This window comes from Plecotus auritus (genome assembly GCF_963455305.1).
Source record: "Plecotus auritus genome assembly, chromosome: 1".
Lineage (NCBI taxonomy): Eukaryota > Metazoa > Chordata > Mammalia > Chiroptera > Vespertilionidae > Plecotus > Plecotus auritus.
This window is the reverse complement of record NC_137770.1, coordinates 31,845,011-31,862,871: the sequence shown is the minus strand read 5'-3', so window position 1 is coordinate 31,862,871 and position 17,861 is coordinate 31,845,011. Positions and strand designations below refer to the sequence as shown.

The following is a 17,861-nucleotide window of genomic DNA, read 5'->3' as shown; positions in this document are numbered from 1 at the left end:
ACCCTCTCCAATCCGGGACCCCTTGAGGGATGTCCGACTGCCGGTTTAGGCCCGATCCTGGGGATCGGGCCTAAACCGGCAGTCAGACATCCCTCTCACAATCCTGGACTGCTGGCTCCTAATCGCTCACCTGCCTGCCTGCCTGGTTGCCCCTAACTGCCCCCCCACTGGCCTGATCGCCCCTCACTGCCTCTGCGTGCTGGCCTGATCGCTCCTAACTGCCCCCCCCTGCCAGCCTGGTCACCCCTAACTGCCCCCCACTGCCAGCCAGGTCGCCCCCAACTCCCCCCCCTGTCGGCCTAGTCGCCCCTCACTGCCCCCTCTGCTGGCATAATCACCCCCAACTGCCCCCCATGCTGGCCTGCTGTTCAGTCGTTTGGTCATCCCTCACTAACCCCCCCTGCTGGCCTGGTCGTAGTCAGCCATCTTGTGAGGACATGAGGGTCAATTTGCATATTACCTCTTTATTATATAGGACTAGAGGCCCAATGCATGAAATTCATGCAAGAGTAGGCCTTCCTGCCCTAACTGGTTCGGCTCAGTGGATACAGTGTCGGCCTGCAGACTGAAAGTTCCCAGGTTCAATTCCAGTAAAGGGCATGTACCTTGGTTGTGGGCACATCCCCAGTAGGAGGTGTGCAGGAAGCAGCTGATCGATGTCTCTCTCTCATCGATGTTTCTAACTCTCTATCCCTCTCTCTTCCTTTCTCAAAAAAAAATCAATAAAATATATTTAAAAAGAAAAAAAGAGTAGGCCTTCCTTCCCCTGGCTGCCGGCACTGGCTTCCCTCTGGCACCCGGACCTGGGCTTCCCTTGCAGCCCTGGCTTCATCTGGAAGGACCTCCAGTCTAATTAGCATATCATGCTTTTATTATTATAGACTAGAAGCTCGGTGCACAAATTCGTGCACCAGTGGGGTGCTCTCCGACATCCCCTGAGGGGTCCCGGATTGCGAGAGGGCGCAGGCCAGACCGAGGGACCCCTCCGGTGCAGGATTGAGGAGAGGAGGGATGCGGGAGGTTGGCCAGCCAGGGAGGGACTGCGGGAGGGCTCCAGGGCATGTCTGGCCCATTTCACTCAGTCCTGATCAGCTGGACCCCAGCAGCAAGCTCACCTACCGGTTGGAGCGTCTTCCCCCTGGTGGTCAGTGCATGTCATAGCGAGTGGTCGATCGGTTGACTGTCTGCCCCTTGGTGGTCAGTGCACATCATAGTGAGCAGTTGAATGGCCTTAGCATATCATTAGCATATTACACTCTGATTGGTTGAACAGCCTACTGGACAACCATACACTTAGCATATTAGGCTTTTATTATATAGGATTACTAATACTCTAGTTAATTGTTACTTTCAGCTAGTCCAGATATGTTGCTATGTTTGGTTTTTAATAACCAGTGTTTCCATTATTCAGGTAAAGAATTGAAAACATCTGGAAGGTAATTGTAAATCCTAAGCTCCCCATCCAAAACACCTAAACTAGGTGGGATTTTATTAATATGCCTGGCCCAGAGAGCTCTGATCTAGATTTGATCTCCTAGCCTTCAATTCCCAAAAGTAAGCGCGTTTTTTGGACCTTGAGCTTTGAGATGGACCGGAGCAGGAGGATGCAGGCTTGGTCTTGGCAGGGCACTCACTTAGGGTCGGGTGAGACCAATCTCAGCCTAGCCATCCCTTTTCCTTGATCAGCGAGGCCTGGCCGCTACCCACAAAGGGACACACCTATTTTAACCATCTCTTAATGGCCAGACCCTGATATTGGTTTCATGGTGTCAGCTGCTGGGGCTCCCTGGATGGAGAGCCGGCTCCGTCGTGGGGTGACATCAGTGAGCAGTGGGCGGGGCCTGCCGGAAGGTGTGCGGGAGGCTGGTTGGGGGCCCGACCGGCGAGGTCGGGGCGGGGCCGTGACGTCTCGGGGCTGCGTGGTGCGGCTCGGGCACCAGTAGGTAAGCGCAGCTGCCGGCGGCGGCACTCACTTCAGGCGGCGAACCGCACGGAGCAGCCGGTCGCTTGGCAACGTTCCGCGCTGCCCATCATGTCCTTAAGCCGCAGCCTCTCGCGTCTCCGGACGCAAGTGCATTTCGTTCTGAAAAAGTCTGTCCACTCCGTGGCTGTGATTGGAGCCCCGTTCTCACGGGGACAGGTGAGAACTAGGACCTGGCACCGTGGAACGGGATCTCCGCCCGCTAGAACCAGAGAAAGCGGAGGGGGTGGGGGTGGGGGTCGAAGAATCGAGGAGAGGATGGGGGAAAACCTAGTGGTTCCGGCGATTGGGCACCGGGAGAGCACGTGGGATTTTTTCTACTAGAAAATAGGGAAGGAGGGAGCGGATGGAGGGAATCCTGTGTGCGATTCGGCTGGCGGTTCCGAGCTGGCGGCTTTCTGCGGCCTCCCTGGGAGAGCGAGGAAGTGGTGGGTCCCGCTGAGGGTGATGGAGGAGAGAGGAGGGAGAGGAGCCCTTGGAGGGGCTGAAGGAGGAGAAACCGGCGTGAATGCCCTGTGTAAAAGAGAGAGAGTGGAGGTTAAAGTGAGCGATTTCTAAGAATTCAGGATTCATTCTCGGAGCATTAACTGTGAAGGAAATTGGCGCTGGCAGCTCTAGCGTCGGCAGGACGGGAGGGGCTGTTTGTTCCCTCTTCAGGAAAGAAACCCCAGTAGAGAAGCCAGGGACCTGGCCCCTGCCAGCCACGGACACCCAACCACCAGATCCTCACCTGGCTCGGCCTGTCTTGGCTCCCGCTTGCCCTTCACACATGGGGCTTGGAAGGTTCATTTGGCTCCAGTGATTGTTGTTTTCCCCTCCTTCCCTGCAAGTGTGTGAAATAATCAGGCCTCGGGTGAACATATTGATAATGTCAGGTTTTGAGAGGGTTCCATTGGGAACTAAGATCAGTCGTCCTCTCTTGGTCTCCCTTTCCAATAAATATTTCAGTGACCCACTATCACCTGTGGTCCGAAAATATTAAATTGAAATTCTAGAAATAAACATTTCACAAGTTTTAAATTGCAGCTATTGGGAGCAGCTGTGATGAATCTCAAGCAGTCCTGCTCTGTCCTGTCCAGGATCCTTTGTCCCGTGTGTTCATGCTGTAGGCACCTCCCACTGGTTAGTCACTTAGTCATCATACTGAGATACGGCACTGCTTGCTCAGCTAAGCCTTATTTTATTGTTATAATTATTTTATTATTATTGTTAATCTAGTATTGTGCCTAATTTATAAATTAAACTTTATCATAGGGTCCAGTACTATCTGCGATTTCAGGCATCCACAGGGGTCTCTTGGAATACATTTCTGGTGGATACATCCCGTATAGTATAGTATAATACATCCTGTATTTTTGTGAACTATAGTTGTCTTCTTTTCAATCATCTCCCCTCGCATCTTATTGTGTAATTTGTGTGACAGAAAAGGAAAGGAGTGGAATATGGTCCTGCTGCTATCAGAGAAGCTGGCTTGATGAAAAGGCTCTCCAATTTGGGTAAGTGGGGGATCTGAGATGTCTGTGCAGGGAGGTAACAGACCGTTCAGTCTTCTCTCTCATGCAGGGACCACACAGTGTCAGCTGTGCATGCACTTGGGAAGTGTCTCTCGTCTTCTATTGGATTCCACCTGCAGTTTAAGATCTATCAGAGTCTTCGGGCAAAGTCTTGTGCAATAAAAAGTGTGTGTGGAAGGCAAGGAGGTAGAGAGGCAGGGCCTGGAACAAGCTGCTAATGACTGCAAAGTGGTGCTAAGCATGCTAGCTCCAACTCTAACTGTACAGTCGATCTTTCCCCCTAAAATTCCGACTTTCCTAACTCACTCATGAGGTGCTTATGACTCACCAGTCTAGCTAGTTTCCCTCTTTGAATCATTCATTTCTTCCCAAGGATTAATAGCTTTATATTACTATCAGCAGAGCCTTAGATCGGTGTTTTCCAAACTTTCCTGATTATGAAAATCACTTGGGCTATTTTTAAAAATACTGATTCCTACGCCACTCCGTGGCAGAGTCCGGTTTATTGGCACTGAGGTAGGACCCAAACAAGTACTTTTCACGAACACCCAGGTACTCAAAAGTAACGTTGCGTTTTTGTAATTGTATGGTACTCAGAATTTACAGGAGCAGAAGTCAGTGGGACCTAGCAATAAATGCCATTTATGTAGTAATGGAGAACCCTTTTTTTAGTAACAGGACATCAAATTCCATTACCTTTATAGTATGAAGGTTCTTCCTTATAGCCAACCCAAGTGTTTCTAGTGGATGTTAGGAGCCATTTTCTCCATTCATATTAGAACCATTCATATATCTTTTCTGGAGCTGTAAGTGCAAAAGGCATGGCAGCAGGAAGCTATAGATCCTGGAGCTAGTAATACAGAATCTAGGTGAGCATGTGTCTGACCAGGAATCAAATCGTGACCTCCTGGTTCATAGGTCAACTCTCAACCACTGAGCCATGCTGGCTGGGCAATAGGGTCTTTTTTCTTTTCTTTTAAATATATTTTATTGATTTCAGAGAGAAAGGGAGGGGGAGAGAGAGACAGAAACATCAATGATGAGAGAAAATCATCGATCGGCTGCCTCCTGCACACCCCACACTGGGGATGGAGCCCGCAACCCAGCACTTGTCAGTCTGCAGGCCAACACTCTATCCACTGAGCCAAACCGGCTAGGCTAGGGCAACAGGGTCTCTTTCTTAATCATTTTATTTACTCTCCAAGTTCACCACCAAAGATGAAAGATAAATTGGTAAGATTTAGTGTTAATGTGTCACACATTACTTAATGAAGGAGGTTTTTATTCCCGCTTATAAATGAGGATACTGTCCCTTTATATCAGCTATACACATTCTGCCTTTTAAAAAAGCAATCTCTGGCAATCACTGTTTTTTAATACTGGATAAACCTGTGCAGCCCATCTGATAAACTGGGCCTGGCATTGCTCAAATTGCCTGCTTATTGCTGGATTCTGCCTTGAAACTCTTGACAAGAATCCTTTTCAGCCTCACACAGGAGACAGTATTCAGCGGAGGCTGCTGAACCAGGGGGAGGGGCACATTTGCAGCAGCCTCTCCTCCTCAGCCTTGCAGACCTCCTTTCCTGTCCCAGCTCATGGTATTTTTCCACTCCACCCTGGGGCAGCTGTTCTCCCTTAAATACCGTAATGCTTCCTCTGTAAACTCTCAACCTAAAGTGATGGTGAAGCTTCAATTTATTTGGTTTACCCTTTCATTAAAAAAAAAAAATATTTTTAGTTTTATTTATATTCTTACCTTGTAGCTGATTGGTAGCCCAATTGGTAGCCAGACTGCTGGTGAGCGGTCAGAAATAGAATCTCACTGCATATTAATAAGATTGTGGCACTCAGCAGATTTCCAGCCTGGGGTTGGGCTAATCTCCAGGAACATGTTAGAGTAAAGTACAGAGAAGTTCCAAAGCTCTATTCAGAAATAGTACCAAAAAAATTTAAGTTCTTTGAGCACTTGCAAATAAGCAATATGGATAAGTTTCAAGGGAGAGAAGACCCACGGAAAGGTTAACTCTCACAAATCTCTTTGTTGTTTGCCTTCTGCTCTGATGTCGTGGGCTATCAATGTTGCCATGGCAATTGTTAAACTTCCTGTTTTCTGGAATGAACGTATTTGACCTGGTGTGGGGCTCAGTAGGCACACTCAGTGGGTCCTCTCTCAAGTAACCACTGACTTTGAATATATAAAGAGAACCTGAGAGGAGAAATGAAAGAGGCCATGGCTCTGGCAAGGCTCAGGTGGAGTGCCTCTGCTCCTGATTCTGGTTAGCGCTGCCAGCCATGGTCATTTGTCCCTTTTTCTTCAGAAGTAGAATGAGTATGGGGGGAAATAAGGTTAATAGTTTAAGGTCTCCCTCATTATAGTTATGGTAATTTGACCTCCCTGTGGTACTTAAAAGAGGTGACAGCCTCTGGCACAATTATCTAATGTGCCACTGTGACCAGGCCAAGAGTCCTGGAGTTCAGGAAGTCGTTTGGGAGCTATCCTGACCTATTTGGGACAGCTATTCCCATTTACTTGTCCCAATTTGGGACATTTGTTCTTTCTGTTCCATTTTAACTATGTTAATTCTCCCAATTCATGAACAGGAGATATATGTCCATTTCTTTGTGTCTTCTTCAATTGCTTTCAACAGTGTCTTACAGTTTTCAGTGACTAGATCCTTCACTTCCTTTGTTCCTAGTTTACCCTTTTTTGTTGCAGTTGCAAATAGGATTTTTTTTCCATTTCTTTTTCTGATATTTCATTGTTAGTATATAGGAACCCCGAAGATTTTTGTATATTGATTTTGTATCTTGCAATTTTTATTGTCTTTTGGGTGGAGTCTTTAGGGTTTTCTCTAATAGAATCAGGTCATGTGAAAATAGTGACAGTTTTACTTCTTCATTCCCAATGTGGATGCCTTTTATTTCTTTCTCTTGCCTCATTGCGCTGGCTAGGACTTCCCAGTTCTCTGTTGAATAACAGTGGCACAAGTGGGCATTCTTATCTTATTCCTGGTCTTTGAGGAAAAGCTTTCAGTTTTTCACTATTGAGTATGTTAGCTGAGGGTTTGTCATATACGGCCTTTATTATGCTCAGGTACTTTCCTTCTATACCCATTGTATTGAGTGTTTTAATTATAAGTGGGTGTTGTATCTTGGCAAATGCTTTTCCTATATCTATTGATGAGACCATATGACTTTTTATCTTTTATTTTGTTAACGTGTGTATTACATTAATTGATTTGCTTATCTTGAGTCATCCTTGCATCCCTGGAATGAACCCCACTTAATCGTGAACCCCACTTATCTTTTCAATGTATTGTTGTATTCGATTTGCTAGTATTTTGTTGAAGATTTCTGCATCTATGTTCATCAGATATTGGCCTGTAATTTTCTTTTTTTGTGTGTTATCCTTGCCTGGTTTTGGTGTCAGCATAATGTTGGCCTCACAAAATTGGGAAGTATCCCTCTTCTTCAAATTTTTTGAAGGAGTGTATGACAAAAAGAACCTAGAAGGCAGAGGAAGTTTCTTCTGCCCCCACAGTTGGCATCATGAATAGGATACCTCACCAGCTGGGCACTGCTTATGCTGAAGTGCCTGCAGTAGAAAGATCCTGGGACCTCTAAAATGAGCAGGCAAAGGTAAGAATTCTTGCCTAGGCACACTTCCAGATCTCTGTCTGCAGAGTCCGGTCATGCACTCCTCCAAAATATTTATATTGGAGAAAATTTAGAGTCATATACCATCTAATTTGTCATATTTACTTTGGTTTTTATTTTTTTAATTGGGTCTAAAGCTTCCTACTTTAAAATATAACTTGCCCTTCCAATAAACAATGAAATCTCAGGCTGTGCTAAATACATCTTTCTAATATATTTTCCTTTTAATGGTTTTACATTTTGGTATTTGTCCTTTGATCACTAATGGTATGTGTTCCACACTTAACAACCAATAGGATAGGTCCTCCATAATTTGACCTTCACCTACATCTTAGACTTATTTCCACCCTCTTTCCACCTTGTTTTCACTGCACCTAGGGTTGTGGGCACTTGACTGAGGCTCCACCACCAGAAGCACCTATCCTAAACTTTGATTCGAATTTCAAGGAGAAGGGGCAGCAAATAATTCATTTTGTGATGGGCAATGATGGCAGCAATTGGTCCGTAGCTTCTGTCCATGCAAGCTGCCTTTCCCTGGTAGTGGAGGCACCAGCAGCATCTTCACTGTACCATCCTGCAATGTGACGGATGGGGCCATTATTTCTGGGCAATGTGGCCTTTAAACCAGATTAGGGCCCTCTAGGGCCCTAAGTAAAAATTCTAGGAATTATAATAATTAAACAGATTGATTTTCTGCTGGAATTAGCCAGCTGTTGCCTGAAGCTTAAAGATCCTGATTGATGATAAAACAGTTTACAAATTCCAATGAGAAACAAAATTTTGAGACTTGCCTGGTTGATCAGTTGGTTAGAGCATTGTCCTGATTCACCAAGGTTTCAGGTTCTATCCCCACTTAGGGCACATACAAGAATCAACCAATGAACGCATAAATAAGTGGAGCAACAAATCGTTATCTCTCTCTTTCTCTAAACAAACAAAAACATCAATTAAAAAAAAATTTGGACTGGAATCTTCCAAGGTCTCTGTTAATAAATTCTTGTTCTTTTGCTTGCTTTTTCCCTAGTACTTTACACACTGTTCTTGAAAGTTAATATAACTCATTAGGTTACAGTTTCTTTGTCCTTTAATTTAGGACTATATTTTAGTCCCTTTGGATTTTAACAACTCTCTGTTCTCTTGGTGCTTTGATTTTTGAACCATCATGTTCCTTAATATGACTTTTGAAAACAGTAGCCTACAGTTTTAATTAAAGATATCTCCAAGTTCCAGGCCTACCTGTAGTAAACAGACCTACCATAATGTGTGACTGTGAATTATTTTAAACTAGAGGCCCGGTGCACGAAAATTCGTGCACTGGCGGGGTCCCTCAGCTGGGCCTGCCCCCTCTCACAGTCCAGGAGCCCTCAGGGGATGTCCCGCGGGCCTAAGCCGCATTCTGGCCTCCTTCTGGGGGAGGCAACCGGCCAATCAGGGGAAGGTGATTGGCCTGAGCCTCAGCCCTCGCAGGCACTGCAGCTTGCCTGAGCCTTGGCCCAGCCCTCATTGCCTGAGTCTCAGGCCCTCACAGCGGCAGCCACCAACTATGGCTTGCCTGAACCTCGGGCCAGCCCTGGGCAGCGGCAGCCGCCATCCACTCCCGATGCACCTCCTGGTCAAGTCCCAGCGGGACGCAGCGTCAAGTCCCCGTCCACCCATGTGTGCCTCACAGCTCACGCAGCCCCGCCCACCCACACACGCCCACTGTGCACACAGCCTCCTGGTGATCACTCATTGCGGTGTGAGGGCATCATGGCGGGAGGCATGATGACCACGTAGGCTTTTATTAGTAGAGAAGATGTTTTATATCTTAAGTGTGGTGGTGATTACAGGACAGCATATATGCCAAAACTCATTGAACTAAAAATGTGAGTTAATATAAAGTATGCATCAAAACTGTGTAAACATCCTTTTCAGGTTTATTTTTCTTAGGAGCAGCTTTTAGTCACTAAAAACTATAACATGTTCATTCATTCACTAATCTATATATTCAACAACTTGAGCACTACTAAGTTCTAGGTGCTGAGAATACAACAGTGAACAAAACAGAAATTCCTGTTCTAGAACTCTGGGGGATGGTTTGAAACAGACAAAAGTAAAACAAATAGTATCTCAGATAATAACGAGAGCTAATGAGTAAATATGGGGACAGGGGAAGCATTGTATATGTAGATCGGGAGGCCATACTGAGAAGGTGTCATGTGAACAGATCCCTGAGGCGAGGAAAGGAGCCATGTGCATATTTGGGAGAAAAGCATTTCAGGCAGAGGAAACAGTAAGTGCAAAGACCCTGGGGTAGAAAGGTGCCTAGAGTGTCCAAGGAAGAAGCTATCGCTGGGCTCTAGCCAGTGGATCCCATGTGGGCAGGGGCGGGGCTTCTATTGTTTTATTTTTGGTTTTCCAAGAAAGCCAGAAATCTGGATTTTTTTGTGGGAGATTTGTTTTAAAAAAATTGTGATACAGCCATACAATGTGTGAACCTTAAAAAAGCATTATACTAAGTGAAAGAAGGCAGACACAGAGGCTACACAGTGCCTGGCTGGTGTGGCTCAATGGTTGTGTGTTGACCAATGAACCAGGAGGTCATAGTTCAATTCTCTGTCAGGGCACAGGCCTGGGTTGTGGGCTCAATCCCCAGTAGGGGGCGTGCAAGAGGCAACCGATTGATTTTTCTCTCCTCCCTTCCTCTCTCTCTAAAATCAATAAAAAACATTTTTTAAAGAAAAATATTGTGTATTTAAAGATACCTTATATTATATGATTCCATTATATGAAATGTCCAAAAATAGGCAAATCCATAGAAACAGAAAATAGATTAGTGGTCCCCAAGTGCTGGGGGGAGAAGAGGATGGGGCGTGACTGTTCATGGGTACTGGTTTCTGTTTGGAGTGTGATGAAGCTCTTCTGGAATTGGTAATTTGCTCATGCCTTAGCAAAGGCCTCCATCACCAAAGATGTGCCTGAATATAGGCAAATCTGTTATTAAATTTCAATATAACTATATATTTCCTGCTTATATGAGCAGCAAATGGTTTAACTTACATCATTTATTTCAAAGTTGTTCCATATCTAACATTTACCATGTTCTAGACAATGTACTAGGCTCGTGCTATTATGTCATTCTTAATCTGTTAAAAGCAAGTTAATGATGTCCATTAGGATAGCTAGTGTAAAAAAAACACATGTGTTGGTAAGAATCTCGAGATATTGGAACCCCTGTGTCCTATGTAAAATGATATAGGCACTATGGAAAACAGTATGGTGGTTCTCAAAGTATGATCCAGCAGTTTCACTCTGAGCATATATCCAAACGTTGAAAGTAACGTCTCGAAGTGATATTTGTACACCCATGTTCATACTAGCTTATCCGTAATAGCCAAAGGGTGGATGCAACCCACGTGTCTATTGATGATGAATGGATGAGCGAAATGTGGTTAATACATACAATGGAATATTATTCAGTCTTAAAAGGGAAGGAAATTCTGATATGTGCTATAGAATAGGTGAACTTTGAAAACATTGTGCTAAATATACCACTCTCAAAAAGACAAATACATGTTGGATGAGTCTATTTATGAGGTACCTAGAATAGTCAAATTCATAGAGACAGAAAGTAGAATGGTTGTTGCCAGGACTAGCGAGAGAGGGAATGGAGAGATACTGTTTAATGGGTACAAAATTTCAGTTTTGCAAGATGAAAAGAGTTCTGGAGATAGATGGTGTTGATACTCACAGGACAATGATGAATGTGCTTAATACCACTTAAAAATAGTTTAAGATAGTTATTTTATGTGTATTTTACCATAATTTAAAATTTAAAAAGGAACATTTAAAAGTAAATTAGAATATAAATGTATGAAGAACAAGGAAGTTCACTTGAGGTGGTAGGTGCAATTGCACATGATAATAGAAGTCCAAAATAGAGGTTTAAGAAAAATAGTTCATTTCACTCTCCAGTGAAGAGGGTTTAGAGAGAAGTCCGGAGCTGGTTTAGCAGCTCTGTTCCTGGAAGTTCAGACCTAGATTCTTAGCAGCAGGCCTGGGTCTAATGGTCCAAGATGGCTATGGCCTCAGTCCTGGCAGCAGGATGGAAGAATGAACGATGAAGCAAGCAAAGGGGGAACCTGTGCTTTCCCTTAAGGAATGTTCCCAAGAAGTTGCTGCAGGACACTTCTTATCCTGTTGACCCTAATGGGTCACATGGCCACACCCAGTTACAGAAGGTGGTGGTGAATTTAATCTCTCTTCAAAAAGTCATGCTCCCAAATAAAACTCCTGTCTCTGCAGAAGAAGGGAAGAATAGATACTGCACAAGCATTGCTTAGCAATCATCTCCCTGTGCTCTAGATCCCTTACCCTCCTGTGTTCTGAGGGTCCTTGTTCCTGCTGTTATCCCTTCTCTCCCCTCGTTTCTCAACTTCTCTCCATTCACCTGTCCCTGCGATAATTAATCTTATCTACCTGCCCTCCCCCCCCCCCACCCCGCCCCGCCGCCCTTGGCCATATGTAGCCTTCTAGCTGTTATACGGTTTTGTTCGCTTCAGAGCTGCCATCCTGGCTTCCCCACTGCCCTTTCACACTTCAACTTGCTATAATCTGGTGTCCCAGACTATCATTGCAATGGAACTGGTTTTGCTGAGGTTGGAGACCAGCTACATTCCATTCACCTTATTTCCTTATTGAAACTGACACCACTCTCTTCTGGTTTTAACTCTTCAGGTTCCTTTGCCAGATCTGCTTCCTAACCCTTACATGTTGGTGTTCCTCAGGGTTCTGTCCTTGATCCTCTTGTTTTATGCTGTGCTGGCTAACACTGTCCATTTCCATGGCTTTCCTATCACCTGTATGCTGATGTCCAAAGCTTTGTCTCCAACACGTGTTTCCCCATCCAGCTCCATACCTGTACACCAGCTGGCTTCCATGTATCTTCTCTTTTTATTATGGAAGTGTTCAAACATAACAATAGTAGAGATGGTAGCATCATGAATTTAATACATATATCTCCCAACATCAATCATCAGTACATAGGACTGTTTTTCACTCTACCACCTTACCTTTTGAAGCAAATCACAAACATCATATTGTTTCATCTGCAAATATTTCATTATCTTCAAAATACAAGAATTCTTTAAAACTTATCCACAATACCTTTACCTCGCCTAAAATAAGTTAATATCAAATACCCAGTGTTGGGGAAATATAATTTTTTAAAATATATTTTTATTGATTTCAGAGTGGAAGGGAGAGGGAGAGATAGATAGAAACATCATAGAGAGAGAATCATTGATCGGCTGCTTCCTGCACACCCCCCTAATGGGGATCGAGCCTGCAACCCCAGGCATGTGCCCTTGGCCAGAATTGAACCTGGGACCCTTCAGTCTGCAGGCCAGTGCTCTATCCACTGAGCCAAAACAGCTAGGGCGGAAAATATAATTTTTAAAAAATCTCCCAATTGAGAAAACCCCTTCAAGAAGTAGAGAAAGAAAACAGTTTATATTGAATAAGCATTAAATCAGGCAATCTGCTAAAAGATTACCAAGATAAAGAAATCCACTCATTTATATAGCCAAGAAGGTGCAAGACATTAGATGTTTTCAAGATAAATGATAACTGGTCCTCCAGTAAGAGAACTTGATAGTACCTTTTGTCACATATAGGGCATCCTAACTTAAGGAAATTGGAGTGGCCACCTGTGTTAGTTGATTCCATTTATCTGAAGGGTAAACAGACTTTTCATCTTAACAGGGGAGGCAGTTTTGCAAATTGGAGCAAGGCACCCACCACCTTTTAGGTGTGGTAAAGGTATTGTGGATAAGTTTTAAGGAATTCTTACATTTTGTGCCCACAGAAGTTAGCCTATTATTCTCCCCCGAGAGGCCTGATGCACGAAATTTGTGCAAGGGTAGTCCTTCACAGCCCTGGCTGCCTCGGCCCCTCGCAGCCCTAGCTGCCTCGTGGCTCCACCCTCTGCCCACTGGTCTTTCCGGAAGGTCATTCCACCATCCAGTCTAATTAGCATATTAGTTCTTTATTATATAGGATAGGAACTGGGAAAAGAGGGCTAGATGTTTGCATTTCAAAAAGATGGTTCCCAGATCTTTAAGGAAACCTTCTTGGGTTGTGAGACTGGCATGGGCTCATTTAGTCATTATAAAGATTTACATACATTTGAAAAGGACAGAAAGAGAAATTTTGAAACAAAGTGGGGGGGAGGGCGCGGGGAGAAGGTCTAATTTCAATAGGGACAAGTAAAGTCTGTTCAATTTGTATCTGCCCTTACACCTTTTAATGTTCACACTACCCCATTAACTTACATTTTTAATGTTTATTTTTACAATATGAGTTGGGATCCAAATAAGTTCCATATTGATTGCTATCTCTTAAGTCCTTTATAGGTCCCTCCTCTGTTATTTCCTTCTTCCTTGCAGTTTATTTCTAGAAGAAACTAGGTCATGTGTCTGCAGACTCTCTCAGTTTGGATTTTGCAGATCGCATCCTCATGTCAACTTATGACTTGTTCATTTGTCCTCTGTATTTCCTGTAAATTGTATTTGGATCTAGATCCTTGGTCAGATTTAGGTTCAATTCCCCCCACCCCCGGCAATTCTGCTTCATAGATAGCAGTATACACTTCCACCAGAAATGATGTTATCAGCCATTAAATATTGCCTAGAATAGAAAGATTGAAACATTAAGTACTGCCTAGGATAGAGACATAGAAACATTTTGATGAGAGAGGAACATCAATTGGCTGCCTGCTGCACACACCCCTACTGGTGATCAAGCCCACAACCCAGGCATGTGCGCCACCCGACAGGACCTGGCTTATGGGTCCATGCTCAGCCAGCCATACCAGCCAGGCTGCAGTTTCTTATTACAGGGCTAGAGGCCTGGTGCACAATCAGGGCTGGGGAGGGACTGCAGGAGGTTGGCGGGCCAGGGAGGCCTCCAGGGCGTGTCTGGGCCATCTCACCCAGTCTCCATCAGCCGGACCCCAGCAGCAAGCTAACCTACCGGTTGGAGAATCTGCCCCCTGGTGGTCAGTGCGCATCATAGCGACTGGTCAAACAGTGGAACAAATGGTCGGACACTTAGCATATTAGGCTTTTATTATTACAGGATAGTTACGATTATGTGCTTTCTTGAGGGTGGTCATGCCTGCAAGGGGGTCTAAAAAAAAAAGGATTACTCTGGCATTTTGAAGGTGTGTTATCCTAGAAGCACAGAAACAATGGACAGAGTTTGCTTAAGGAATAGATATACTAAAGAAGTTATATGTTTGGGGCGTGGCTATCCACCATGACCTGCCCAGATAGTAATATATGCTCAGATCACCCCGTGAGGCTACTTTCAGTCACTAGACCTGTCAGATTTAGAGCCGCGCTTTCGTTCACATTTCATTCACATGTGACCCATGGGATTTTCCCAGGTCACTGTTTCCTTAAAATGATTTGCTCCTAGAAGCCATTTGGTTTTCTAGATTTTTAAGAATGTATGACTCAAAGAATAACTCTCAAATATCAAGTTGTTTAACTCTTACCAGTTGATTAAATTCTTCAAGCTAAATGTTAGTAGATGATAATGGACAGTTTTTGCTTCCTTTTTGAAACATACTTGTTTTTGAACCAGGACCTGAGTAGCTAATTACGACTGCTTCAGGTAAGGCTGACCTCTAGTTATTTAGACAGCTGTTGCATTATTCCTTCAATATCCAAAATAACACAATTCAGAGGCCCGGAACCTAAGGACTTACTGTGGTTGGTTTAAGAAATTTGCTTCCTATTAATGACCAAACTCTTGGTAGTGTGTGTTAATAGAATAGGTATGGCAATGCTCAGATTTGAAGAGAGACAGAATCTCCCTGGCTCCCTCCCTCACCCCAAGAGGCCAGAACCACTGAATAGGAAGGGAAGTAGAAAACATTTTTCTGTGTGACTTAAGAACTGAGTCACAGCAGGGTGTGGCATTGTTGTTAGGGCTTAGGGTCTCCCGAGATTTAATTGGCTGTCTCCATACCTGTAGATTTTTGTTTGTTTTATTTGAGCCAAACTGATGACAGTTGCTGAGAAGCAAGATTTCAAATGCTCTTGAGAATGACAATTTTGCAGTTGCTTTTATACATTTGGAACTAAGGGGGGAATGTAAGAAAGATGACATGAAGGTGGGAGAAAGCTAGGTGGGGTGTGTGAGTGAGGGTGTCTCTATGATTGGATTGCAGAATAGTTAACAAGATATTCTCCCTTGAGGGTGGGAAGGAAGCTTGGAAAAGACTTCTGTCATTTTAAGATGCTCAAGAACAATGGACAGGATTTGCTTAAAGCAAAGATAAAAATTGTATAGGCTTGGGGTGTGACTACCCACCATGATCTTGCCAGCTAAGAATTTATGATCAGATCACCCTAGCAACTGATCATACTTACTACAGAATCCCTTTTTCATCTACAATTCCCCCTTTTGGTCATAAATCAATCCAAAGGATGCATCGATGACCAACCTTTTAGATAGTGTGGTCTTACAGTGATAGGAAGGCTCATTCCTAGGAAATCTCACTATTGAAATCATCTTGTCAGATTTTCCCCAAAGAGAAGGACATGTGTATGGAAGGCAGTCATGTCTCATGGCTTTCATTGCACAAACACTCTAGATCATTTCTATCCTGAGAACTATTATGATCTGGGTTTTGTCACCTTTCTCATTTTTCTGTATTTTGCATCTAGTATAACATTTACATAAGCCATAAAAGGAGAATTAAACGTTATTAATCATTAACAATTGGAATATATAGAAAAGCTCAAAGAACAAGTCGTGTATAACTATTATTATAACTGCTATTATTAGCAGACCGGTAAGATAATCAAACAATTGGTTTCTGAGTTCAACATCCATCTGTAGGTTTACAGGCCTTGTTGATGTTTGGGATAGCTGTCCACCTCTGGTGTCGGTGGCTTCTTGTCCTTGAAGAGTCTTTAGTGCCTGTTGTAGGTGGAGGTGAGTGTCAGAGTCAGGGGTAGATATTCATTCACAGTTAGGCACCTGATATGGTCCCTTACAATGAGGTTGGAGAATGTATTTTATTTGATCTCCTTTCCAATAAACAGAATCTCCAAGTGGCAGTCAGTGATCTCTCAAGTTTTTGTCTCCTGGGAGCTGTCTGTGAAAGGAAGCAGCTACCTATTTGGCACTCTCTTAAAGTGACTTTATCAAATCTGGCAATAATGTAAGATGTCTCTTTTCAATAATGTCAGCTCATAAGTACCTTCAGCTAACTTACGTCCAGCTGAAATGCACTGTGATGTAAGAAGGAATGTGAAAACCAAAAAATGGGGTTTGCCAGGGAGCCCAGAAGAACTAAGTAGCTGTTTTGGGTTTCCCAAACCCCAACTATTTGTTTAATTTACAACCATTGTTTACCCATACTATATATCCTAGAAGTTTTTTTTGTATCACTTATTACAATGCTTCCCATGCAATTTAACATTAAAAAACACACACACAAATTGCCCTAGCTGGTTTGGCTTAGTGGATAGAGTGTCAGCCTGCTGTCTGAAGGGTCCTGGGTTCGATTCTAGTCAAGGGCACATGCCCGGGTTGCAGGCCCGATCCCCTGTGTGAAGCGTGCAGGAGGCAGCCGATCCATGATTCTCTCTAATCATTAATGTTTCTCTCTCTCTCTCTCCCCCTTCCTCTCTGAAATCAATAAAAATATATTTTAAAAAGCACACACAAAAAACACACACACAAATCTTTTGTGGTGTTCCAAGGGCCCTTCTAGACACCACAAAGTTATTCCTACATATATTGATATTTTAACCCTTAAAAATCTCAATTTCTAATGAAAACTAAGAAGCAATTAGCATTCTTTAACTTGGCCACTTTATAACCCCCTGGAACATATTTCATAGATGTCAACATTAATTATTAACATGGACTTATTTTTGTAAAACCTGGTTAAAAATAATTTAATATCAATAACTCAAAAGATATGTCTGTTCTACTTAAACCAACAAATTTAAACTAACTTTTAAAGCATTAACTTTAGATCACATGAACTTGAAAAGCATTTGAGTTAGTTTTTATATTTCTGAGAATTTTAGAATACCTAATCCTTACAACCACTTGCCTTCAAACCAGTTAATTTTAATTTATTAAATTAATTTTAACTATACCACCCAGAGGTAGAAAAATTATCTCACATTTACAACATACATACATAGACACACATAGACATAAACAGAGACCTGAGCCTTAAGGAAAAACATACTAGTTTATAAAAATTTGGATCCAAATTTTGTTTTGGCAGTTGGGATAAGAAAACTTACAAAAAAACAAACAAAACAAAAAGAAAACAACAAAAAAGACACAGTTTGTATCTGTCCTTGACAAGTCAGGCAAGTTTCAAATGTTCTTTCCCTTTTAAAGTAAGGACAGCTGTTTTTAATACCTTAAAAGAATTGGTTTGCCACCTAAACAATATCATAGGTTGATCCATTTATTTAAATTCTCTTTTTGAATCTTTGAGAGACTAATTAAATATGCTTTCCATTCATTCTGCCAGTTTTTATAGCTGGCTTTTTCTAATTGTGCGTGCAAAGATTAGAAGTAGCAAAGGATCCTCATTTCCGCAATCTTCCTGCAGGAGTATTAATGGGAGGCTGACTGGGTTAGGCTTGCCAATTTCCCACATTAATTTTCATTTCCTTTGAGATCTGTAG

General features: G+C 43.2%; 1 protein-coding gene across 2 annotated transcripts in view; it reads left to right on the top strand.

Annotated features, from left to right (window-relative positions):
- Positions 1–1,849: 1,849 nt before the first annotated feature.
- Positions 1,850–17,861, top strand: part of ARG2 (arginase 2) — a 37,387-nt gene continuing 21,375 nt past the window's right edge. The window contains exons 1-2 of one of the 2 annotated variants that reach the window (XM_080680082.1): positions 1,850–2,140; positions 3,405–3,477. In XM_080680082.1, coding sequence (XP_080536208.1) covers positions 2,033–2,140; positions 3,405–3,477 — 181 coding nt within the window. In that variant the 5' untranslated portion in view covers positions 1,850–2,032. Of the gene's footprint in view, positions 2,141–2,171; positions 2,410–3,404; positions 3,478–17,861 lie in introns of those variants that run through there. The other variant, XM_080680083.1, reaches the window with a different exon arrangement.